Source organism: Mustela erminea, chromosome 13 (assembly GCF_009829155.1).
Source record: "Mustela erminea isolate mMusErm1 chromosome 13, mMusErm1.Pri, whole genome shotgun sequence".
Taxonomy (NCBI): domain Eukaryota; kingdom Metazoa; phylum Chordata; class Mammalia; order Carnivora; family Mustelidae; genus Mustela; species Mustela erminea.
Window position 1 is genome coordinate 13,983,840 of NC_045626.1, and position 25,696 is coordinate 14,009,535.

General features: G+C 34.1%; 1 protein-coding gene across 9 annotated transcripts in view; it reads right to left on the reverse strand.

Moving 5' to 3' along the window:
- The window catches only part of RELCH (RAB11 binding and LisH domain, coiled-coil and HEAT repeat containing), a 109,075-nt gene that overhangs the window by 74,391 nt on the left and 8,988 nt on the right, over nt 1-25,696 (reverse strand). For 8 of the 9 annotated variants that reach the window (XR_004278360.1, XM_032311606.1, XM_032311605.1 and 5 more), the window contains exons 2-8: nt 12,490-12,579; nt 4,364-4,435; nt 4,197-4,252; nt 3,983-4,096; nt 1,761-1,964; nt 1,568-1,659; nt 676-960 (exon numbers count right to left, since the gene is read on the reverse strand). Coding sequence is in view for 8 of the 9 variants with exons in the window: in XM_032311606.1 (XP_032167497.1) it covers nt 676-960; nt 1,568-1,659; nt 1,761-1,964; nt 3,983-4,096; nt 4,197-4,252; nt 4,364-4,435; nt 12,490-12,579 (913 nt within the window). In the remaining variant the exon portion in view is untranslated. The remainder of the gene's footprint in view (nt 1-675; nt 961-1,567; nt 1,660-1,760; nt 1,965-3,982; nt 4,097-4,196; nt 4,253-4,363; nt 4,436-12,489; nt 12,580-25,696) is intronic. The other variant, XM_032311607.1, reaches the window with a different exon arrangement.

The window sequence follows — 25,696 nt, forward strand, 5'->3', positions numbered from 1 at the left end:
TAAATGAATCAAGAGAAGACTAATGATATAGTATTAGTAATTGAAGCAGACACAAGAAAAAGGACTAGGAGCAGAAATAATTCCCCTGTTTACACTGGTAACTATGCAGTATCAAAATCTTCTATTGAGTCTGTTAATGACTGAACAGAGAAAAGGTAAAAATCACTGGCTACAGGGGCGCCTGGGTGGCTCAGCTGGTTCAGTGTCGACTCTTGGTTTCGGCTCAGGTTGTGATTTCAGGATTGTGAGATGGAGCCCTGTACTGGCTCTGTGCTTAGCAGGGAGTCTACTTCATATTCTCGCTCCTCTTCCTCTGCCCCTCCCACTTGTGTTCGCATGCATGCTTTCTTTTCCTCTCTCAAATAAATGATTAAATCTTAAAAAAAAAAAATCACTGGCTGAGTTTATAGTACATAGAACATACATATTATTTTGTGGGTTTAAGTACTCTGCTAAGATAGAAGATACCCCACTTATGTTTTAACCCTCTTTAATGTAATTGAACTTAGCAATTACTCTGTGATATGTTTTTGAGACATGTATCTTGTGCTAAGTTCATGCCAAATGTAAAAATTCATACATCTGACCCTCAAAACAAGAAATGAAGCTCTTCCAGTTTCGCAAGGTATTAAAATAACTGAAAGATACATTTCCAAACATATGTTGCATACTAACCTATTAGGTTTATCAAAATGGACTGTGTTTTTACTTGATGGAGATGAAGATGGCATTTCTTCTTTTTCTCTCCTGGGGACAGAATTTGGGAAATTCTCCTTAGGAATAGCGGAATCAACTTCACCTGACTTTGAAAGATGGATATCTTTGTCTTTTTGCTTGTCTGAGCTACTTATAACTGGATTCTGTCCACTGTCTTCAGAGTCTTTATGATCCAAAGAAGGCTGAACAGAGTCACAAACTACTGGGATAGCAAAGTGTTCATTTTTGAGGAAATCCATTTCACTGTAGAAAGAAAGAGAAATTATCAGAGAACAACTATGTTCTTAAGACTTTGGAAATAGCATAAATCTCATACTAGGTTTCATGCATTAAGAAGTATAACATATTGACAGAAAATTGTTCAGCAACTGATTAAGCTTTTCTGTACTTTATAAAGGAATGCTTCATATACCTAAAAGTATAACTACAAACTCTTTATCAATGAAGCATAAAAATGGCCTTATAAACTCTGTTTTGAATTGGCATTTAACTTTCCTTTCTGTATTTGCAAAATGGGAATAATTCTATCTAATCCACAGGATTATAATAAGAATTAAATGAAATAATCAGTGGGAAATATTTACAACATTAGTGTGAAGAAGTTATTTTATTAATGCTGACCCAACCATGGGGAACCAATTACATGATTATTATAATAACTTAATAACATTTTTTGGGGAAAAAGAGCATATTAAATATTTAAAACAAATATAAGACTTTATTTAGAAGTATCAGAATATGAAAAATTATGTCTTACAACTGAAATATTATCTTATATATTTATATAATCTGTCAATTTTTTAAAAAACTTTAAGAGGTTCTTTTTAAGAAACGATGATTAAGTACTAACCTTTCAAGTCTTCTGATTTGCTCCATCAAAGACCATTTCTCACTATTTAATAAACTAATTTTATCTTCTAATTTCTGTACTAGCAAGGAGTTCTAAAATCAAAATGGGAGAAAAACAGAAACTTAAGATCTCATAGCATGCTTTTACACAATTTAAATACTTTTTGTGGACTTGACTAGTTAATGCTGCTCACCTCTACAGTCTGAGGAGTTTCAAGGCCTGTAGGAAGGCTGCCTAAAACTGGTGTAAGAGCCTCTAATTCATCTTCTTCTACACCACTGGCCACATCCACAAGATCTTTACCAGTGACTTGATGATTTCCAAAATCTCGGTAGAGTTGCAATAAGTCTGGAGGTTTTGGAATGTTTAATCCTACATCATCCCAGAGTTCAAAATCCTAAAAGATAAATAATAATAATAATAATAATAATATTAAATAAAACTTGAAGAAATTTTACCTTGCATTTTTGAGATTCATTTTATTCCTCATAGCAAATATCTTGAGAACCCAACACAATCATAGTTTTGTTGTAATGTCAAAGTGTACGTTCCAAGTGTGAAAACATCATTGTTAAACTTACATCTTCCACTGTCTAATATTATTCTTGTAAGTTTCCTGATATTCTAGGTAAACAGGTTTAACTGTTTTGGATGTCAAAATGTTGCACATTTAATCTTGTTATTAAATCTCTCAAAAATGTAAACTCTTAACTTTCAAGATTGTGTTAATTTTCAAGCTTGTAAAATATATTTAAATATTTGCATGAAGTCATACGAACATGTCTATATTAAGAAAAATCTTAGTTTGTAAGTTGTACCCATTATTTAAAAGTAAAATACTTGACAGCATTAATTTTGTTCCTCCTTTCTTTATTATTCTAACCTATATATATTTAGTGTAATCTCTGGTAGGTAAGCAAGCAATTTAATCTGCTTGCCTTCTTGCGATAGCTGTTTGAATCTAATTTACATTATTAAAAATGCTTCTGACAATTTTCAGAATCCAAATAGCTGTTCTTCAATCTGTTGTATATAAAACATTCTCTTGAATTCAGTCTAATACAATTTTATTACTAAAGTTCAAAAAGGCATAGCACCTCAAGCACTCTATTAGCAAAGAATTTTTGAAGAGCTTTATAAAATTCCAGATTAATCTACGGAAATTAATTTATGCCAATATATTGTCCTACCATTCTCTCTTTCTCTAATACATCAAAATTTAGTATTAATTTGATATCTTGCAACTTATTTATTTATAATTTATTTGGGAAGTCCACTTTGAGAAACTATGGCATACTCATTTGAAGGTTCTAAATGTGACCTTTTTATTCCTTTGAAGCTTTATTTTAATAAGGAAAATAGCCATTATTGAGGCTTAAATCTGAGGCAAATATAAGGCAGCTATTAAAAGCAGGGGCTTTGGAGAAATTGGACCTAAGGTGAAATTCATATTTGCTCTGTTTATCATTGTTATAAATTAATTTGAAACTCAAACAGGCCATCTGTAAAATGGATATAATACTCACCTCTTAGGGTTTTTGTAAGGATAAAATAAAATGTCTATTAAGATCTTAACACAGTGCATGGCCTACAATAAGAACTAAACAAATTTAAGCTTTTAAAAACAGCTATTAAATGACTACTACACATATTATTCAAATGTCCATTTATCCATCTATATTCATCAAACATTTATTAGCTATCTACCATGTGCTTAGAAAGAAGAATATATACTGTCTCCACTCAGGGGCTTTCACAATTCAAGAGTGAGGACATAAATAGGTACACTTTTTAGTATTACAGATATTATAATTAAAGTGCTGTGAAGAATTCAGAGAAAGGAGTCAGTTTCTGTACTGAGGTAGAAGGAAAGGTTTTGGAAAGGTGATGACCTGTGTACTCTCTTGGAAAAGGCTTAGGTATTTACAAGGCACATGGCTATGAAAGGATAAGGGAACTAACTATTTCAGAGACAAGGGTAAGAATGAACAAAAGCACAAAAACAGAGATGTTGAGGGGGATGCGAACCCTTCTGTTTGGCAAGATTATAATGAATAAGCAAAAGATAACACTGGAGAGGCAGGTAGAGGATAAGCTAAAAACAAAGTTGAGAGTGCTTATAAATTCAGAGGTAGGAGAGATGACTGACATGAAAATGGGGAGATTCAGAAGGCACAGATACAGATGTAGCAGAAGTAAGACAGTGACATAGTTGAGTATGGCAATGGGAGCATGGCCAAAAGAATACCAGACTATGTGGGCAAAGAAATGTCTGGTACCTAGCGTTATAGAATTTTACCGTATGTATGACTTAAAAAATTAAAGAAACTAGATGAAAGAGAAAATAAATACACTATAAGTTAATAAGGAAACAAATCACTGTAAAAAAAACAAAACAAAAAAACACAATTGTACCTGATCATCATTTTCATCTGAAAAGGTTATTGATGTAAGCTTGTAGTTATTCTTCAATAAAAATTCATTGACTAAGAAGTTTAGAGCTCTCTTTTCAAGAGGTTTGATCGGTTCCTACAGGCAAAAAGAAGATACAATATTATAAGTTTCCTTTCTTCAATACTTGTGCTACCATTTTATGTGGAAGATACTTTTAGGTCTGTCATTCACCCACCTGAATTTCAGGACTGGATTTGTAATTTTTTCGTTCCTGTAAAGGAACTTCGTGTTCTGGTGGAAGAAAATATAAATAACACTTTACTATTTTACATCTGAAAATATCTCAGCTACTTCTACATTGTCAAAGTAGAAAAAGTCTCAAAAAAGTTTTATGTACACCACCTGCAGCCTTTGTCAGGTTGGCTCGGAGGGCCTGAATGGTCTCCTTGGCTTTCCGTAGTTCAAACTCCAGGACTGGACAGGGATTTGGAATAAACACACACAGGCATCCAACCAAGAAAAGGGAAACAAAATTAAAAAATAAAAAGCAAGGATGGGTATGAAAAAAAAATACAATTTGTATTGAAAACAGAAAGCATGCAATCTTTATGAAATTTGTGAACGCATGCAGCAGAGTTGGTTTGCAAGCAAACTGGTGAATGTTTTCCATAGTTTTTGAATTCAGGGGACTGCTTATCAAATGTTCTAGCTGTCTGACAGGGAATAGCTCTATTTAAAAATAAAATCTATGGCATACTCTCATTTAGGTAAAGAAAAATACTGGTAATCTGGGTGCTTGTACTTCACTCAGTGTAGGTAAGAAAATGCAATGGAATATTTTCAGGTGAAATAATTTTAAGGGAAAAGACAAAATTTAGACCAAGTCCAAGCAAATATACCTAAAGAAGTCCTTAGTATTAAAAAAGAAAAAGGCATCTTTAAATGCATTATCTAGAATAATGTTATATATCAATATACAGAAACATTAGTGACTATATCCCTTCATTAAGATGTTTGAAGGAACATGGATTAAATATTTAATAAATGTTGGGATGGCTTTAAGTTTTTCTACAAAGTTATGCTATCTACAAACAAGCATAGATATGTTAAATACATATCTTTAAAAATGTTCCTATGGTTTTAAGTTTTATTTAAAGCTAAAGGGTTGAAAGTTTGTTTTTTTCATTTCTATTTAAGACCATCCTAAAGTATATGTGTACAATTCTAAAAGTATAGTACCTAAGGATGCTATGTAAAATTAAATAGGATTTCAAAGTTTTTGGTAACTCTCCAAATAGGTATCTCTTAGTGTTAAGAGACACTAACTAGTGAAACTCAAAGCCTTCTCTTGTTACTGGTAAGATAAACATGAATATTGAGAAAACATTTTTAAAAGCTCTTTAAAATGTTTCATTGCCAGCAAGATTTAACTAAATGTGTCTTAACTGGCAACTTTCTTTAAAATATATAATAAATATTGCCCTGAAGAAAAAGCAAGCTTAGCTGTGGGGAAAAATGCCATTTCCATGAAGTAAAGCTCTGGGAAAATAAAGTAATCTTTGTCACAACTGGATATTAAACAAAATGATGGTATTTAAATAGCTCTGCATAAAAACTAGCAAATTAAAAAGTTTAAAGATGGCAATTTTTTTCCCTGATTGACTAATAAACAGAAAAAAGAAGATGGCAAATGAGATGCTATTAGAGGCAACAAAGCTATAAAAATATATGGAAAAATTAGGATTCACTCAGTTTGCATATTTTCATTAAAAACTTAAGATGTAATTGAATCACATCTAGTACATGAAGGCCAATTATTTTGATGCACAGAATCTCACTGCAGCAACATGAAGGCACAACTAAAAGTCAGAAGACATGTATGTTACTATTTCTTTTTTGGTAGTTAGCAATGCTGATCTGCAAACATTTCTGTGCAACAAAGTTAAACATTTTCCCTAAAACACTTCTGGAAACAGAGTTTGTCTTTAAAGTCAGACTGTACATATTCAGTGTGTAAGTACAAAATAGGTTTACTTTCTTTTTTTAATTTCAAAGTTCTAAGTAATTGATTTTGATCTAAAAATATTTAACAGTACCTTAGGTAAAATCGGTATATGTATTATGCTTTCAGTATCACTTAAAATTTACTAAGACATATTACAGAACAATTGCAGATCAGAAATGCCTGCACCAGAATGATAGAAATATGAAAAAAATAAATTGAAAAAAAAAAGGGTTAAAACACAAACTGTGAAAAACTCAAATTCAATTGGTGAAAAGTTTAGGTGACTAAGAGCAAAACACTGAATGATCAAGGCACAGAAAGCCAGAAAACCCATGTCAGACGGCAAGAATTTATATTTTTATGCACATCTACAAATACATTGCCAAATGTCACTAAAAATTACTAACACTTTGAAAAGATAGTGCTTATCAAAATGAATTCACTCTGCTGCATGTTTCTTAATATACAATATAGACTGTAAAAGACAAAGGCATATCTTTGAAGCTATAAGCATATCTCTATAAAGGCACAGTATGATCAAGTACTTCAGTCATTACAATTACATGAGAAAATTTCACAAGAAAGGTCTGAACAGCTATATTCACATATATAAGAATTTGTCTCTTCTTTATTAAAAAATATTGTATTAAAGCTCAAAATTAACTATCCTATAAAGAGATGCATTGTACCAAACAATCTCCAAGTATTTTTCAAATATTTTAATTCTTCATAAAAATGTTTAAGGATGTGTATGTTTGTAAAACAAAAAACAAAAAACAACAACAAAAAACTGCAGGAACCAACTACCTACCTGCTCACTCCACTATCTCAATCCTCTACTACTAGTCTAACCCTATTGACAGCAATTTTATTGGAATTAAACTAATAACTGCAAAGATGTAGGTATATCCTAATATTACATATTATAGTCTTACCAAAATAATTAATGAATTTCAGTATAAGCATCTCTAGATTAGTTTAAATTACCATCTTCCAACAGGGGGTGGAATACTAGTAGTCTGTTAGAGGTACCTGAGTGTTTAAAGATCATGTTCTCATGACTTTACATGAAAGGTAAAGTGTTAAATTTCAAAGCAGAAAAACAAAAATAGCAATCCCCTGTGCCCCAATCAATATATCTCTGTATTATCTTGAAATATTTGCTAGTCTTTGATCATCTTGGCACGAAACTCAAAACATTATTTTGGAAAAATTTTTCCGTGACTCGGACATGACAAGAGTCAAGTACTTTCTCATTTCCATTCCTGTTCACTGTTGAAGAGTTCAAATCAACAAGGCTGAGTCAAGGTCTTTCCCATAGTAGACATGAAATCACCTTCTTTCCAGTCAGAATTTCCCGGATTTCTTTTTTCCTTCTTTTTTTTTACTATAAAGTGATTTGACTTCATAATAAAATACCACTTCCCCATTTTTAAATATTTATTTTATAATCCCAGGAATGGTTCTAAGACATAGGAAAATTATTTTAAGATCTCGAGTTAGAATAGAAATCTATTCCTAAAAATGATACAACAATCCAAAGAGAGTACCATTACCTCCCCTTCAGAAAGGAATAGTACTGTTAGGCCTCTTAGTAGATAGTGAAAAATAAATGAATGAAAGCAAGAAGCAATCTTTGTAGTTTACAGATATTTAGTTTTCTATATTCATCTTCGTCCAGAGAAAAATCCTCTTCCCCAAATCTTACAGATTCCTCTATCACTCATCTCAAAGCTGGTGTTTTTCTGAGTACCATCTTTGCCCTTTTCTTACCCTAAATATCCCAACGGGATGGTTTTAACTTTGACAAGTAGGCTGAAGATTCAAAAATCGTTCAACCTTTTCCTGAAGATACAGACCTACCTAATTATATCTAGGACATGCCCATCTGAATGTCTCATAAGTTTTGAATCTGATCTATATGAATTTCATCATCTTCCTCTCATATCTGTTCTCCTTCTTCTGCTTGCAGCCTCTCTCCATTAATGGCACCACTATCAATGCAGATACCCAAACAGGAAACCTGGAATTACTCTTCACTTATCCCTTGTGCTTACTCAGTCCACATTAATCAAATATCCAAGCCATATTAATTCCAACCTTTGAGTAACCCCCTCCTAAAAAACCATCCATCTCAACTGTCTCTGCAATTTTCCTAGTTCAGACCTTTACGACTTATCACATAAACTGTAACACCTTTCAGTCATATTAAAAGCTTGTTACCTTTAAAGTCTTGCTTGAGCATCTACCTCATTTAAAATCATGAAGACTTAAGTAAGGCTCAAAATAAGAAAAACCAAAAGTACTACTAATAGGAAGTATAAATATCTGTACTAGGGGAGAAATACATCAGGAAACAAATAGGTTTCTTTCATCTGGTAAATCTGTATATGTATATTGCAGGCCAATAGCAGACAGATGAGAGGACTATTGATGCTGCTTCTAAATCAGCAGATAGGCCAGGTTATTCCCGGGTATAAACCTAGTAGACATTTTAGAATGTCTACTAGATTATGTAAGGGTTACAGAGGTTTCAAATGTCTATTTTGTTCATTATTATTAACAGAACAGCTTAATACTTTGAGTATTCTATAAGCACTCAACAAATATTCGTTGAGCAAAGGGATATTCAGAGACTCTGAGGTTAAAAGACAGATCATGTGAAACGGGGACAGGGTTACAGGTGGTCCCAAACTTAACAAGGCCCTTACCACCGTTTCTAAAGTACTGAACATTTATTTATATTACAGATACGGACATTTTTCAGGACAAATTCCTTGAGAGTGGAAACTTTATTTCATGTTTCTATATCTAGTACCTAACACATAGCAGATGCTCGGAATATCTAAAATAAAATTTTCAAATGGCAATCCCAATATTTAGAATGTGCATGTCCCTTGCTATCTTTAAGAAAACTTAAAAATTTAAGAGGTGCGCTGTATACACTAACACTAGATTTCTTTAATAACATACAGAAAGCTCAGTTAGGTTAAGCTCAGTTTGGTCTGGTGCCTACCACTTTTTAAATAATTTTTATGTGAAAATATACACTTCTAAATTCAGAAACAGAAAATACTTAAACTGAAAAACTTTTTAAAAATTTACTTCTTTTAAAAGAAAATGGCTATGCTGAAATAGTCTTGTATGGGAAAGACATAATTTGGCTATCCACCCACAGGAATGTACGGACGGGTGGAAACCATGGCCTGGTACTAAAAGGTATATTGTGGACTCTGGAATGAGAACTTATGTGTCCATATCCTAATCCCTTCTCATTTGGAGGCTACCAAATAAATGTTCAATCGTGGTGAGCCTCAGTGTCCTGATCTATAAAATAAGGATATCATGACCTATTCTTCAGAACTGTTAATAAGGATAAAAAATAAATTTTTGTATACAAACCACCCCACCACAGTGCCTGACACAGAGCAGATGCTCAACAAACATTAGTTCACTCAGAGATGTCTTCCTCTTTGAAGGAAAACTTATGTAGACTTGATAAAAGAACCTGATTTTTAATTTAGGAAAAAGATGGTAAGAATGATGCTGAAAAAAAAACATATAGTATCCTAAACAGCAGCCCCTGAGTAAAAGGTTGGACCAGACCCTACATTTACATGGTGGGACAATGCACTCAATCAATACCTGTGTTATCTATAATCTCCCTCTGCCCAAGACAGGTAAAGAAAGAATTTTTTTTTTTAATTTTTTAAAGATTTTATTTATTTGTCAGAGAGAGAGAGAGAGTGAGTGAGCACAGGCAGACAGAATAGCAGGCAGAGGCAGAAGCAGAGGGAGAAGCAGGCTCCCTGCCGAGCAAGGAGCCGATGTGGGACTTGATCCCAGGATGCTGGCATGACCTGAGCCGAAGGCAGCTGCTTAACCAACTGAGCCACCCAGGCGTCCCTAAAGAAAGATTTAATAAAGAAATTTCTAGAGGGTGGTTGGGTTATGGACATTGGGGAGGGAATGTGATATGGTGAGTACTATGAAGTGTGTAAGCCTGACGATTTACAGACCTGTACCCCTTGGGCAAATAATACATTATATGGTAATAAAAATAATAATAATTAAAAAAAAGAAATTTCTGTTCTTTCCTAGTGAGGTTTACATGTGATCCAATCACAGATGACAGGATCTTTTCTGGATTACTGTTCTTTAGATAAGCTTTTAAGTTACTACCAATGGTTAGTGAAGAGCCACAAATCTTTTTAGAAAGTTTCACTCACATATCACACATTTGATTCAATTACAACTTATCATAAAGAATGCTACAAGTCTGAAAGTAATTCTCTTAGAGTAACATATGTTTTCCTTCCCTTTTCCAATTAAGACAAAAAGTTTATTTATATATAGCACTGTATAATGATCAAAAATTACTTCAGCTCCCCAAACCTAGAGACAGAGTATAAGCTTTAGATTACAAATACAAGGTTAAAACCACCGTGTATTTATAACATTTCATTCTTAGTTATGCTTGGTTATAACATTTTGCTTTTACATCAATAATGTTTCCCCTAATTAGAAACACTAAAACACCTAAATAACAAGAATAATGAACCTCTTAAATCTGACTAAATCTTAAAATTTAGGTTTTCAAATAGAAATTAAAGGAAAAAATAATTATGTGATCTATTTTTGGGTAGAACTTACTTGCTAATTATATAACCATTTGAACAGTAATACAAATATACAAAACCAGATATATTTGGTTAGTCTAAGAAACTACCATGTATTTAATATATAACATATAACATAAAATATCTTATATCTAACATATACGACATAATTATATAACATAATGTGACTTAACAAAGGATAAAATAAGTAGGATAATTTAGTCCTAAAGTCATACAAATGATTTCCATTTGATTTGTTAATTTTTAGATAAAACTGATGTGATTTACTGTTTTGATATAAATCAATAAATAATGCTTCTGACTAAATCATGATTTAATATTGGGAGCCACATTAAACTCTTCCAATGATTTCCCATTCAACTGACACCACTACTATTTACACTATTGAATCCTCTCTTCTGCTGAAACAGTTACATTATTTTTTTCCTAACTAATAAAATACCATCTGAGTTTTATTATATGTGCTGTCAAAGCAAGCACCCAACTGAGATTTAAAATTATTCTAATATTTCTATTCTTGGGTAATGAGTGAAAGTCATATATTGAAATGTCATTTTTAACCAGGGTAAACCTCATCCTTTCTGCTATGACATACTATATGGCATAATCAGTTGCGGACTCTGTTGCTGGGCTATCTGAATTTGAATCTGAATTTTAGCCTTGCCACTAAAGCCTTAAATAATCCTTCTGAGTGTTTCAGTCTCCTGGGGTGGAGAGGATGATGACAACTCTGTAAGTCAATGAGTTAATACACATTTAGAACGGTGATTAGAATAGAGCAAGTGCTACACAAAAATTAGGACTCACTTTTATTCATAATGACCACGACAGGAAAACGTTTGGTAGACTGTAACAAACTTGTTCCAGTAAATGGAAGAAAAATTCATGGTCAAAAAAATAATCCACATTATGGGTACTTCCTGATAATCATACTGCCCCCATGGGTCCCATCTGTCCCATGTGGCATCCCTCCTCCTCCAGGAGTGCCACCATTCTGGTGGAGATCAAACTACCTAACTGATGTCTGTCTGTTTTCCCCATCTAAGAGCCAATATCCTATGAAAACTACAATTCCTGCAAAGCACTCAAGAATGTCATTAATGACAGACAGCCACAGCTTTGAAGCACCTGACAGGTACCAAACATTTGACACTAAAGGAGCCAGGGCTGCTACCCTGATAATTTCCAGGGTGTAAATCTATGTGGCTTCATTAGATGTAGGCAGCGCAGGTGGGAAGGTAGAAAGGCGAGGAGAGAAGGAGACTGGTATGAGTAACCAAGCATTTAGAAAGAATGTCGGTCTTCTTATTGGAATAAACGAGGTCCTGGAGGCCCCTGTTATACCAAGTATTAACCCTTTATTTTTGGCTTACAGGAAAGTTAAGGGAAATTTTTAGAGAGATGCTGTAATGGCTAGGGAGCACCCAGACATCTCAAGACAAAGCTTTATTCACCAGCCAACATAGAAATATTTCAACCCATTTTTACAATCAGTAGAGTTGTGTTGATATACAACACCTAAATATCAGCCCTAGTTTGGAAGATCAAAGGAGCGAGGAAGACAAGGTCCAACTAACTTTGTACTGAACTCTAGCTAATTTAAACCTGCTTTACACCAGTTAGAGAACTACATGGTTGTAAACTGTTGGTCACAAGCAGAACTCAGCAAATTTTAGGTATGCATAACCAGAAACTCACAGCACAACTATAAGAAGTTGAGGGTTCAGATGTTCCCTGTAGCCAATAAATTAGTAACATAATTTTGTGTAATAACTACATAATTATATTCACATACCAAATCGTAGAAGGAAGAAATTCCTCAAGTCACTTTATTATTTCTTGAAAGTCAAAGAATCCAAATCTGTCTTTACAATGTTACTCACCTGCCACTCTCTCATCTGTCTCCCTGTTACCGTCATCTGAGTATCTTGCAAAGTCTAAAGAATCAAGAGTACTGATGCTTCCAGCTCGATCTGTAATAATGAGAAAAATAAAAACTTACTTTTAATTGTCAAGATAAAACACTGGAAATCATTTACCTATGATTATTTTCAGCTTATAAAACTATGATTCTAAATTCTACTAAAACAATAAAGTAAGATAGAAATGCTCAAATTAACTAAGCTACTTTAAAACAACTCAAGTTTCTCTGCCTAAATCTCTGGCTAACTCCTGAACAATGCACACACAGGGTAGACTGAAACCAGTCCAGCTAAAGATGAAAAAAACCCAAACAAATAAACAAACAAAATCAACCTGAAATGAAATTTGAGCTATTGTATGAGTCTGCAGACTGAATTAAAGAAAAAATTTATGAAAAAACACAACACTGTTTGAAAAAATAGAACAGAATCCCATCTCCACAGCATAACACATATTTGTCGACCATACAATCCAAACTACTTGATACACAAGAACCAATAAAATGTGACTCAGTGTCAAGACTAAACACAATCAATAGGGACCAGCTCATAGATAATCTAGATGTTGGAATTAGCAGACAAGTTTTCCCACTTCTTTGCGAATACTGAGAAACTGATCCTAAAACATGGACATAGAAAAGTCAATTTTTTAAAGTTTATTTATTTAAGTAATCTCTATATCCAATGTGGGCTTGAACTCATGACCCCACAACCAAGAGCCACATGCTCTTCTGACTGAGAAAGGCTCTTTTGGCTTTCCCAAAGCCAAAGTAATCTTGAAAAAAGAATAAGGATAGAAGACTCATACTTCCTGATTTTAGACTTAAACAGGATTTTTTGGCAAATGGTATTGAGATAAGCAGATATCCACATGCCAAAGAAGGCAAGTGGATCATTACTGTATACCATAAGCAAAAAAAAAAAAAAGGATCACAGACCTAACTATAATAGTAAACACTATAAAACTTTCAGTAGGAAATGTGGAGGGAAATCTTTGTGGCCTTGTCTTCGGCAATGATTTCTCAGATATAATACAAAAGCATAAGCAATGTGATAGGCAGAAAAATTCTAATTCTAATTCTAATCCCTTATTAACTGTGACTATGTTATCTTACATAGATGGAATTAAGATTGCTAATCAGCTGATCTTTTTTTTTTTTTTAAAGATTTTATTTATTTATTTGACAGACAGAGATCACAAGTAGGCAGAGAGGCAGGCAGAGAGAGAGGAAGGGAAGCAGGCTCCCTGCTGAGCAGAGAGCCTGATGCAGGACTCGCACTCGATCCCAGGACCCTGAGATCATGACCTGAGCCGAAGGCAGCGGCTTAAGCCACTGAGCCACCCAGGCGCCCTAATCAGCTGATCTTAAAATAAAGAAATTATCTTGGATTATTCAGGTTGGGCCAAGGTAATAGCAAAGGTCTTTATTTTTTTTTTTTTTTTTAAAGATTTTATTTATTTATTTGACAGAGAGAAATCACAAATAGTCGGAGAGGCAGGCAGAGAGAGAGAGGGAAGCAGGCTCCCCGCTGAGGAGAGAGCCCGATGCGGGACTCGATCCCAGGACCCTGAGATCATGACCCGAGCCGAAGGCAGCGGCTTAACCCACTGAGCCACCCAGGCGCCCTAGCAAAGGTCTTTAAAAGGAAAAGGGCCATAAGCAAAGGAATATAGGCAGCCTCTAGAAGCTATTTTAAAGATTTTATTTATTTATTTGACAGAGATCACAAGTAGGCAGAGAGGCAGGCAGAGAGCCCCTGATGCAGGGCTAGATCCCAGGACCCTGGGATCATGACCTGAGCTGAAGGTGGAGGCTTTAACCCACTGAACCACCCAAGCACCCCTAGAAGCTATTTTAAAGGCTTCCCCTAGAACCTCCTGAAAAAACACAGGCCTGCTAACACTTTAGCTTCAGCCCATTTAGGCTATCACAAAACCCATTTTGGATTTCTGAACTACAGAACTGTGAGATAATAAATAATAAAACTAGTAAGTCTGTGTTGTTCTAAAATACCACATTTGTTTTCTTTTTTTTTTTTTAGCAGCCATAGGAAACTAATACAAGTGATAAACAAATGAACTGATAAACTGGATTTCATCAAAATGAAAAACATTTCTGCTTTAATGGATAAAGAAGAAGTGATGTATATCTATATATGTCATATAGATATATGTATATCATATGTAATCATATAAATATATATATATATATATACGTACATATGACGGAATATTATTCAACAATAAAGAATGAAATTTTGCCATTTGCAACAACATGGATAGATCTAGAGACTATAATGTTAAATGAAATAAGTCAGTCAGAGAAAGACAAATACCATATGATTTCACTCATATGTGAAACAAATGAACAAAGGAAAAAAAAAAGAGAGACAAACCAAAAAACTCTTTCATTACAGACACCAGACAGTTACCAGAGGGGAGGTAGGTGGTGGGATAAATGAAGTAGATGAAAGGGATTAAGTGTATACTTATCTTGTTGAGCAGTGAGTAATATATGGAAGTAATGAATCACTATATTGTACACCTGACACTAACAGAACACTTCATGTTAACTATACTGGAATTTAGAAAAAAAACAAAACACCATTTAGAAAGTGAAAACAACCCATAAAATGTGAGGAAATAGTTGCAAATTAAGCACCTGATAAAGGACTTAAATTTACAAATATAAAGTACTCTTCTAACTTAATAAAAAAAGAGCACAACTTCAAAATGGGCAGAAGATTTAAACAGCCATTTTTCCCAAGATGATACATAAATGGCTAATGAGTACAATGATGGATACTCAACATCATTAGTCATAGGGGAAACGAAAACCAAACCACAATGAGTTACCACTTTAAACCCACTAGATGGCTATAATCAAAAAGACAGATATAACAAGTGTTTCAGAGGATGTGGAAAATGCAGAACCTATATATTTTCCTGGTTGGAATGTAAAATGGCCCAAGTCCTTAAGAAAAGTTTGGCAGTTTCTCACAAGTTAAACATAGAATTCCAATATAGTATTTACCCTCCCTTGGTATATACCCAAGAGACTGGAAACCTATATTCATACAAAAACTTGTTCATGGATGTTCATTCACAACATTATTCACAATGGCAACAAAACACAAAGGAATCAAAAGTCCATCAACTAATGAATGAAAAAATAAAATGTGGTATAACCACAGAATGGAGTATTAGTCACACATGCAACCACATATAGAAATCCTGAAAACATCCTAAGTGAAAGAAGTCAGACCCATAAGGTCATATATTGTATGATTTCACTCATATAAAAATTCTAGAATAGGCAAACCCATAAAACACAAAATAGATTAATGGTTTGCCAGGTGCTGTTGACACAGAAGAGTGAGCAAGTGACTACTAATGGGTACAGGATTTCTTTCAGGGTGATGAAAATGTTCTGGAATACAGAATGATAATGATTGCACAATTTTGTAAATATACACTAAAACTACTTAACTGTATACTTTAAAATGGTGAATTTGGGGTATTATACCTACTTTTATGAATTACATCTACTTTCAAGTGTTGGCCAAGATGCACAGAAATTGGAACCTTTGTATATTGCTGGTGGGAATGTAAAATGGTACAGCTACTTTGGAAAACAATGGGAAATTCTGTAGAAGGCTAAACATTTGAGTTATCATATGACCCAAGCAATTCCTCTTCCATCCAAAACAAATGAAAACATATGTTCACAAAAAATCTTGTACATGATCATTTATAGCAGCATTATACACAATGGCAAAAGAGAAGAAACAACAAAATGCCTGTTAATGGATGAACGGAGAAATAAAACGTAGTATATACGTCCATACAATTGAATATTATTTCCCAATATAAAGGACTGAAATACTGATACATGTTAAAACATGATGAAGCTTGAATATATGCTAAGTTAAAGAAGTCAGTCACAAAAGAGCCACATATTATATGTAAGAAATGTACAAAACAGGCAAATCTATGGCAACAGTAGATTAAATAATTTCCTACGGCTGGAGGGTGAGGGCGAATAGAATGTGTGATAATGGATGAGAAATTTCTTTTTGGGTCAATGGAGATGATCTAAAATTAGATTAGGTGACAGTTGCACAATTTGATAAATATATTAAAAACAGTTGAACGATATACTCTAAATGGGTGAATTTTAAGATACTTAAATTCTAAGTAAAATTAATACTTTAAAAAAGGTGCAACAGCTTTGCAGTGCAATGAGAAAAAATGTAATTCAAATTCTGTATTCAACAAAAATATCCTTCCAAAATGAAGGCAAGATAAACTTAAGCAGTTCCCTAAATAATTTTCACAGAGGTCCTTATGCCTTAAGATGTTCCTAAGAAGAACTTTAAGAGAAGAAAGAAAAAAAACACAGTTGTGTGGGTGTGTGATAGCTCAGGTTCTATAGTGCCCATCAATATAACAAAGATCCATAGAAGTCCTGAGTTAAAGCAAAATAAGGTAACTTTTCCCAAAATCATTTGTCCACCACATTCCTTTTTTGAGTAATATCTATTTATTATCACAAGGAAATAATGTTACTCAGAACACATTGTGAAAAATGTTAAACTGCTTTCCCTATTTTTTGTAATTAAAATTTTTCATTTGTTAAGGGAAATAATGCATTAGAACAGGAGTTGGCCAGCTAAAGCCCGAGTCCAATGTGGCCTGAGTCCTGTTTTTATATGATCCCCAAGCCAAGGGTGGTGTTCATGTTTTTAAAGGGTTTTTATCACTTCATCATTTACTAAACATTTATGGAGCACCTAATCTGTACCAGGTACTGTTGTAGATTTGGGGTACACAGCAGTGAAAAAACTGATAAAAGAAACTGTATGCCAAAAGATACCCTGCAGAAAAGCAAAACAGTAGAGAAGGGAAAACTAGTCCATAGAAAAACATCTCAACTATAGTAATTTAAACATGCAGAACTGGTTACAGTTGAACACTCAGCTTTCCAAGGAAGGTGGTTCCTCAGTAAAAACTGACTAAGCTTTCTACTCTTTCTGAGATAGTACACAACTGCCTAGCATTCTTACTCAGAAGACATTGTAGAATTTTGCAAGTGTTGGTGTCATTATTATAAAAAATATTGCTGTTTTACTATATAGGAAACAAAAGAAATAGAAACTCAAGAATTCAACTTAGGGCAAGACTTACTGAACTGCACTTAATACTTGAAAAATACTTCATATCCCATTACAATTTGTCAGCCACCCTCTCAAGTGCAGGGCATTCAGTGTCAGCAAGACCGGTAAGGTCCCTATTCTTAGAAAACATTCTACAGTGGGGAAGAGAACAGTACGTAAGTTAAAAAAAGAAAATTAATTAATTCAGATGATCAAAATGGTATAAAGAAAATAAAACGAGTCAAAGCCAGGGGTGCCTGGGTGGCTCAGTCACTTAAGCATCTGTCTTTAGCTCAGGTCATGATCTCTGGGATTGAGAGCCCCCGTCAGGCTTCCTGCTCTGCGTGGAGTCTGATTCTCCCTCTGTCCTTCCCCCTGCTTGTGCTTTCTCTGTCTCTCTCTCAAATAAATAAATAAAATCTTAAAAAAAAAAAAGGACAAGGCCTGAGTAGTAGGTAGGTTGGGGTACAGTACTGTGTACTCAGACAAAGCCCTTTTCTAAAGAGAGGAGAATGGGTGAGAGTTTCAGGCAGACCCTGGGCAGTAACAACAAAGGCTAGTGTAAATAATCGGAAAACCACTGTGAACAGTTTGAATTCTATTTCAAGTACAAAGGGAAACAACAAAGCACACAATTTTTAATCACTTAACCAATTTTTCATCAAAATCATTTTGGCTTATACATGCTTATATATGCTATAAGGAAAGTGATCTGTGGAGAAACCAATTAAGTTAGACAGTATTATGCTAAGTGAAATACATCAGTCTGAGAAAGACAAATACCCTATGATTTCACTCAGATGTGGAATTTAAAAAACAAAACAAATGAGCAAAAGCAGAAAAAAAAAAAAGTGAGGGAGAGACAAAGCCAAGTACAGACTTTCAGCTCTAGAGAACAAACTGACGGTTACTAGATGCGAGGTGGGAGAGGGCGTTAAACAGGGGATGGGGATTAAAGAGGGTACTGGTCCTGAGGAGCACCAGGAGTTGTCTGGAAGTGATGAATCACTCTACTGTACACCTGAAACTAATATTACACTGTATGTTAACTGGAATGTAAGTAAAAACTTAAATTATAAAAAGAGGCTATTATGGTCACGTGGGTAAGAGACAGTAAGATTTAAACTAGAATAGCGGCAGTCAAAGTGTGAGTGGAAGTCAGATTCAGGTCATGCTTTTAATGTAGAACTACATGTCCAGTTAATACAGTGGATGTGGGTTTAGTAAAAGAGAGAAAACAAAATTATTCCTGAAGACTTCATTTACTGAATTTGTAATGATACAAAAGGTGAATAGAGTTTCACAGGTTCTGTGTTTTAAGTGCACTGTGGTGATGGGGAGAATCCTTAGCTTACACCAGATTTTTAAGGATCCCTAAACAGAAAGCTCAATGTTAATATTCTCACTTGGGCAAAGAAATCAAAGTGGATACTTATTATGGATGACCTAACTAGCTAATGCAAAAAAAATTGACAAATTAGAGGCTAGGTCAAGGGTTTTTTTAATTAAAATATTACTTTATAAAGTACTTAACTATATATTGATCTAAGGAAATAGATGATCTCTGTTCAGAAAGCAGAATCAAGACAAATGAATGCAAATTACAGAAACACAGATTTGGACCTCATGTAGGGCTCCCTGTCTTCCTTTTTTTTTTTTTTTTTTTTTTCGGTAAGTTTATTTATTTATTTAAGTCATCTCTATACCTAACATGGGACTCAAACTCATGACCCTGAGATTAAGAGTCGCATGCTCTTCCAACTGAGCCAGCTAGGTGCCCCCCACCATCTTTAAAACAATTAGTACATGTGAATAACTGAAATGACTGACTTCAAATAAAACCATGTCAATCTACCTTATCTTTAAATTCCTGTTAAGGTAAACTAAGTGAAATTCTATATATAATGCTTTTCTTAGAACACTTGAGTTTTGGGGCATCTGGGTTGCTCAGTGGGTTGAGCATTTGCCTTTGTTTGGCTCAATTCATGATCCCAGGGTCCTGAAATCGAGCCCTGCTCCCTGAAATTGCAGGGAGCCTGCTTCTCCCTCTCCTCCTGCTTGTGTTCTCTCTCTCAATTAAAAAAAAATTAAAATTAAAAAAAAGAACATTGTGTTTCTATTCAGGGAAGAATTTAATTTTCTTACGATTTAATTGTATCTGATAAATAATAATTTGCTATTACGTTTTAAGACAGCATAAGCAAAAATGGCAAAAAACAAGTTAATACAGTATGCCTCATTATAGCATAATCTCTTTTTTTTTAAAAAAAAAGATTTTATTTATTTATTCGACAGAGAGAGATCACAAGTAGGCAGAGAGGCAGGCAGAGAGAGAGGAGGAAGCAGGCTCCCCGCCGAGCAGAGAGCCCGATGCGGGGCTCGATCCCAGGACCCTGGGATCATGACCTGAGCCGAAAGCAGAGGCTTTAACCCACTGAGCCACCCAGGCGCCCCAGCATAATCTCTTTTAAGCACAAGCCAAGAAATATCAAAAAATAGGAACCACCAAAGTATCAAAGTTCATATTAAAGGGGCTGGCTCAGTTGGTGGAGTATGCAAACTTTTGATCTCGGGTTCTTGAGTTTGACCCCACATTGGGCGGAGAGATTACTTAAAAAAGAAAGTTCACATTAAAAATGGGCTGATAGCCTAGCTGGATATAGTATTCTTGGCTGCATGTTTTTCTCGTTTAGTGCTCTGAAAATATCATGCCAGCTCTTTCTGGCCTGCCAGGTCTCTGGAGCACGGGGTGTGGTGCAAAAATAATGAATACTGTTATGCTGGAAATTAAAAAAAATAAATAAAAAAATAAATTAAAAAAAAAAAAAAAGGGCTGAACTCAGGAACATTACTCAGCAATTAAAAAAACCAACACTATGATATATACAACATGAATGAATCTCAATGCTGAATTAAAGAAGCCTTACACAAGAGTACACACTGTATAAGTTCACTTAAGTGGTGTTTTAGACCACACAATAGTAATTTATAGCAGGAAAAAAATCACAATACTGGTTCCTGGAGTGCAGGGCTAACAGGGAAAGAGCATGATGGAACTTTTGGGAGAGATATGTATTAATAGGAGTTTGGGTTATCACAGGTGCATTCTTTTGTCGAAATTCATCAAATGGGACACTTAAAGCTTACATATCTTATTGTCTTTAAATTTTACCTGAAAAAAAAAAAAGATTCTAAATATTGAGCTCTTAGTAATGACATGCATACTAAAGATTTTAAAAGGTATCTGCAGCTTAGTTTGAAATGCATAAAGATAGGATGGATTTTTAGATGAATAGAGGGTTGGACAAATATCTAGATATGAGCCAAAGCAAGTAGAGTAGAAGGTGAACTGTGTAATCTAGTGGTGGGTATATGGTATTAAAATTCTCTCAACTTTTCTTTAAGTTTGAAATTTTCAAAATGTGAGAAAAAATAAAACCTGTTAAGTTAAACATTGATAGGATCCACTGACTCCTAGATTTTCATAATTAAAGCTGTAATACTGGAAATAGCTACTATTTTCGTCTTAAATGACACACAAAAAAATGTTTAAATGTTTTCCCTCTACTGTTTGAAATTGAGGCTTATGTGGTGAGAATTTGCCAGATCATTAAGGTTATCGATACATATTGCTTAAATGGCTTCCCAAAGTAAGTACATATAACAATCTAAGTTCCAGTTTATAACAGTCTAAGTTCCAGCAGTTTATAATGCCAATACTTAGTATTATTTTTAATCTCACCAATTTTAACACACTGTCAAACTGTATCTTGCTTACTTATGCATCTCTGATTGCTGGTGAACTTGAACACTCTTTGAAAAATAAGTGTGTGTGTGAATTTTTAATTCATATTCTTTGACCTTATAGCTAACATCTAGATTTTCCTGATATATTAGTTTATCTGGCCATTACTGCCCTAACCAGAAACTCAATTGCAAGAACTGCATCCTCTATTCTTAGTCGCATGTCTTAGCTCCTCATTCTGATGTCTCCAACGTGTATATTAAAACATGTACAACCAACAGGATCAACTTTTATCAACCAATATTCTGATATTGTGACATCAGTCCTCACTGTCTTACTTCTGATTTCATGAATATTAAGGATGATGTTGATTGTTGATTTCAGATAAATATTTTTTATTATGTTAAGTATTCATCTACTGTTAGTTTTCCAGTTTTTTTCTTTCTCCTCCTATTCATGTTTAATTATACATATAGGTCTAGATTAGGGCTGTTTAACCACCATACATTATTCCTCCATTATACTGTTATTATTTCTCTGAAAGTTTCAAAGTTATCTAACAATAGGAGAGTCCTTGGGGAAAACAAACACCTAGTTTAATTTTCAACTTGGTATTACTATGGCCATTGAAAAATATTTTGGTCCAAGCCAACAGCTTCATATTTTCCAAATAAGAACATATGACACCTTTCTAAATAATAACTATGATGTCACAAAAGTAAAAACCTCCTAATTCATTAAAATTTATTCTACCATGTCAAAAAAAGAAAAAAACTACTAATAAAGACAGTAAATTCAATTCTGACTGAACTAAACTATAATAGATTTTGTAAATACAATGTACTTTAGATTTTCAGACTAGTAACAGGTAATTAATCCTATAGTCCTAAGAGAAATATACTTCTGTAGATCCAGCCACAATTCTTTACAGGTTAAGTGCCTTTCTAAGTACTCTAAAAGAGAGAGCTTGAAAACTACTCCTTTTATTTAGAAAGAAGGTACCATATTCTAATATAAAGTATACCACAAAGCATTTCTTCAAATTCTGGGATTGTGTAACTTCTTAATAATTCATTTTATAACTTAAGAAACTGAATGGCCCGGAAGTTTCATCATAGCAGGCAAACTGGTAAAACCTGTATGTAGGTTTTAACTTAGGTCCGAGAACTAAATCATTATACACAGTGTGACTTTAAAGCATGCATATTAATTTTATAAATCACATACAAAAGTCTCACTTATATTTATATTAAATATTTTAGCACTGATGCAGGATGTACTTTTACAATAGTTCAAAAAATTAGTTTCAGATCCTTGAAAAAGTATTTTTTTAAAAGATTTTGTTTATTCATTTGACGCAGAGAGAGAGAGAGAGAGATCACAAGTAGGCAGAGAAGCAGGCACAGAGAGTGGTGGGGGAAGCAGGCCCCCTGCTGAGGAAAGAGCCCAGTATGGGGCTTGATCCCAAGACCCTGAAATCATGACCTGAGCTGAAGGCAGAGGCTTTAACCCAATGAGCCACCCAGGCGCCCTGAAAAAGTATTTTTTATGGAAATTATATAGTACTTTAAAATCTAAATGTAACTGAACAGCTGCTGATTGGTAAAGAGTACTGGTTAATTCAATTAAACATTTACTGATCAACTACTATGTACCAGGTTACTGACAGGAAGGTATAAGGTATTAAAGGATAATTTTAAAGGATGTGATACAAAAGTCCATGTAGGTGTGTTGTGTATGCTTATTATTTTTGTAAACACACAGAATAAGTTATTAATAGTAACTGACTCAGATGAGTAGAATTAAAATTTTCATTACATACTCTTCTTTGCATTTTGGCATTCTACCCTCAAAGACATGTAATACTTTTTATAATATGAGCATTTAATAAGTAAAAAGTAATGAAAGCACCCAATTCCTAATGAAAGGATAGGGAGTAAAGTATTACCAAACAATTAGCTTTTTATTTCAATTCTTTCAGTAAAGGTGACTTACTGAACCATGCCTAAATAAATCTATGTCATAATATATAACAAAGAAATGTATATTATAGAAATTCAATAAAATAAAGATAATATATTTCCCTTAAAAGTAATTATCTTTAAACCTGAGACCATGTAAAAACATTTTAATATACTATCTGCTTAAATTAATTATGGACCTTAGAGATCTGTCAAAGGTAAGACTTATAAATTTCTGATGCTCAATTCTCCTCCAGTGCTGGGGTTCACTTCACTGACTCCCATGTTGAAAATATTTGAGAGCAAGAAGGAATCACAGAGACAGTCCAATCCCCTCATTTTTACAGATAAGAATAGAGTTATGTATTCATTCAGTATTTACTAACCCTTAGTGGGAAATATTAAATCCCATAAGATTTGGTCCTTGCCTTAAATAAGCTTATAAACCACTGGAATTAAGTCATGTACACAGATAACAACGATACAATTAGACCATTGTATGTTAAAGGTTTAAATAAACGAATCTGAGAGTAAGCCAGGAGTAGAAATCCAGTCTCTCAGCTTGCAGTCTGCTGTTCTCTCCTCTTTGTCAGAAGATTCCACAATGAACTAGACTTCCAAAAGACTGAAAACTAGGAAGAGATTTAAATGCTGAAATTTTATAACAAACAATTTACTTAAGCTAAAATTTCTACAGCATGGGATGATTTCACCATAAGAACTGTCAGGCAAAGAGAAGGATTATTAAAAACCATTATCAATAATTGTATTTTAACATGTCTAGAATACTTATTCTGTGCCAGACACTTTCTATGGATAACTTTATTTAACCTCATAACAACCCCTGCAAGAGGAGAGGAGTCACTGGCATCTGCTTTTTTTAAGATTATTTGAGAGAGAGAGCATGAACACAAACATGTAGGCACGGGGGCAGCACAGGGGGGCAGGGGGGTTGTGTGATTGGGAATCCTCAAGCAGACTCCCTGCTGAGCACAGAGCCCAACCCAGGGCTTGATCCCAGGACCCTGAGATCATGACTGGAGCAGAAATCAAGAGTCCTACACTCAAATGACTGAGCCCCCCAGGTGCCCTGCCATCTGCTTTCTACAGGAGAAGAAACAGAGTATGCAGAGTGCTGCAATTAGAAAGTAGCAGAGTAGAAATGCAAAGCTGAGCTCTCTGATTTGGAGGCCTAAGCTCTAAACCATTAAGTTTCTTCAATAATACCTAAGAGTATGTAGGTTCAGATCTCCTAGATTCCAGGTAAGTTAGGCTTGATACTGTGAATGGCTTCAGAAAGAGCAGACTTGACTCAGCTTTGCTCAGACAGAGTTGAGGGAATAGGCTATAGAGAAAAGGCTAATTTTCACAAGGAATATTCTAAACTCATATATTTACAGGAAATGACTACCTACCTACAGATCATTTCTTTAACACAGCTTCAACATTTACTCAAAGCTTTTTTGCAGGCACAATGTTAGGCACTGTGCATTAGGGGAAAAAAAGGTCATTAGAAAGACATGTAAATTCACAAGTCTCTATATAATTAATTTCCATAAGTGAAACAGATTTTTAAAAATGCCACAAGTTAGAGGATTCAGAGCTCACTATGGGCTGGAGAAGCTTCAGGGAAAGGAAGGAACATAAACTGGACCTTCCTTTAAGGATACATAAAATTTGGGGGGAAAAAAAAAAGGACAACAGGGAATAAGCATTCTCAGAGAAGGAAAAAGGTATGAAGTCACAAAAATATAAAGCATGTTTAAGGGACATTGAGTAAACAGTGTAAGCATACTAAAAGTTTTGTGTATGGACAACATGGCTGAAAACGCAAGAAGAAACAACATTTTAGAAAGAACTTTATTATACATATCCATGATAAAATATTTTATAGTCACTTTTATCATACTATGCAAAAACTGGCAAAAAGTTAAAATTTCTAAACAGGTTTAAAAATTCTTTTTTTCTGTATGTAATATATGATTTTGCTAATAAGAGTTGGAAAAAGTTGCTTTAGACAGGAGGAAGCAATTTTAAAAGGTTTTAGCTGGAATGATATGAATAAATAGCTTTTAAAATCAAATAAGAACAAGAATGGAAGAAGAGATTAAAAGCACATGAACCAGTTAATAAGGTTAAAACTGATGGTCCAGATGTGAGCTAAATGCCTTAATTAAGGCAGCACACAAGCAAAGAACTGATAGAGGGTCAGAAATAACACAGAAAATATGATGACACTACTTTGAGTGAGCAATCTTATCTACCTACAACAGGACCAACTGGTTGCCAAAACAAATGAACATCA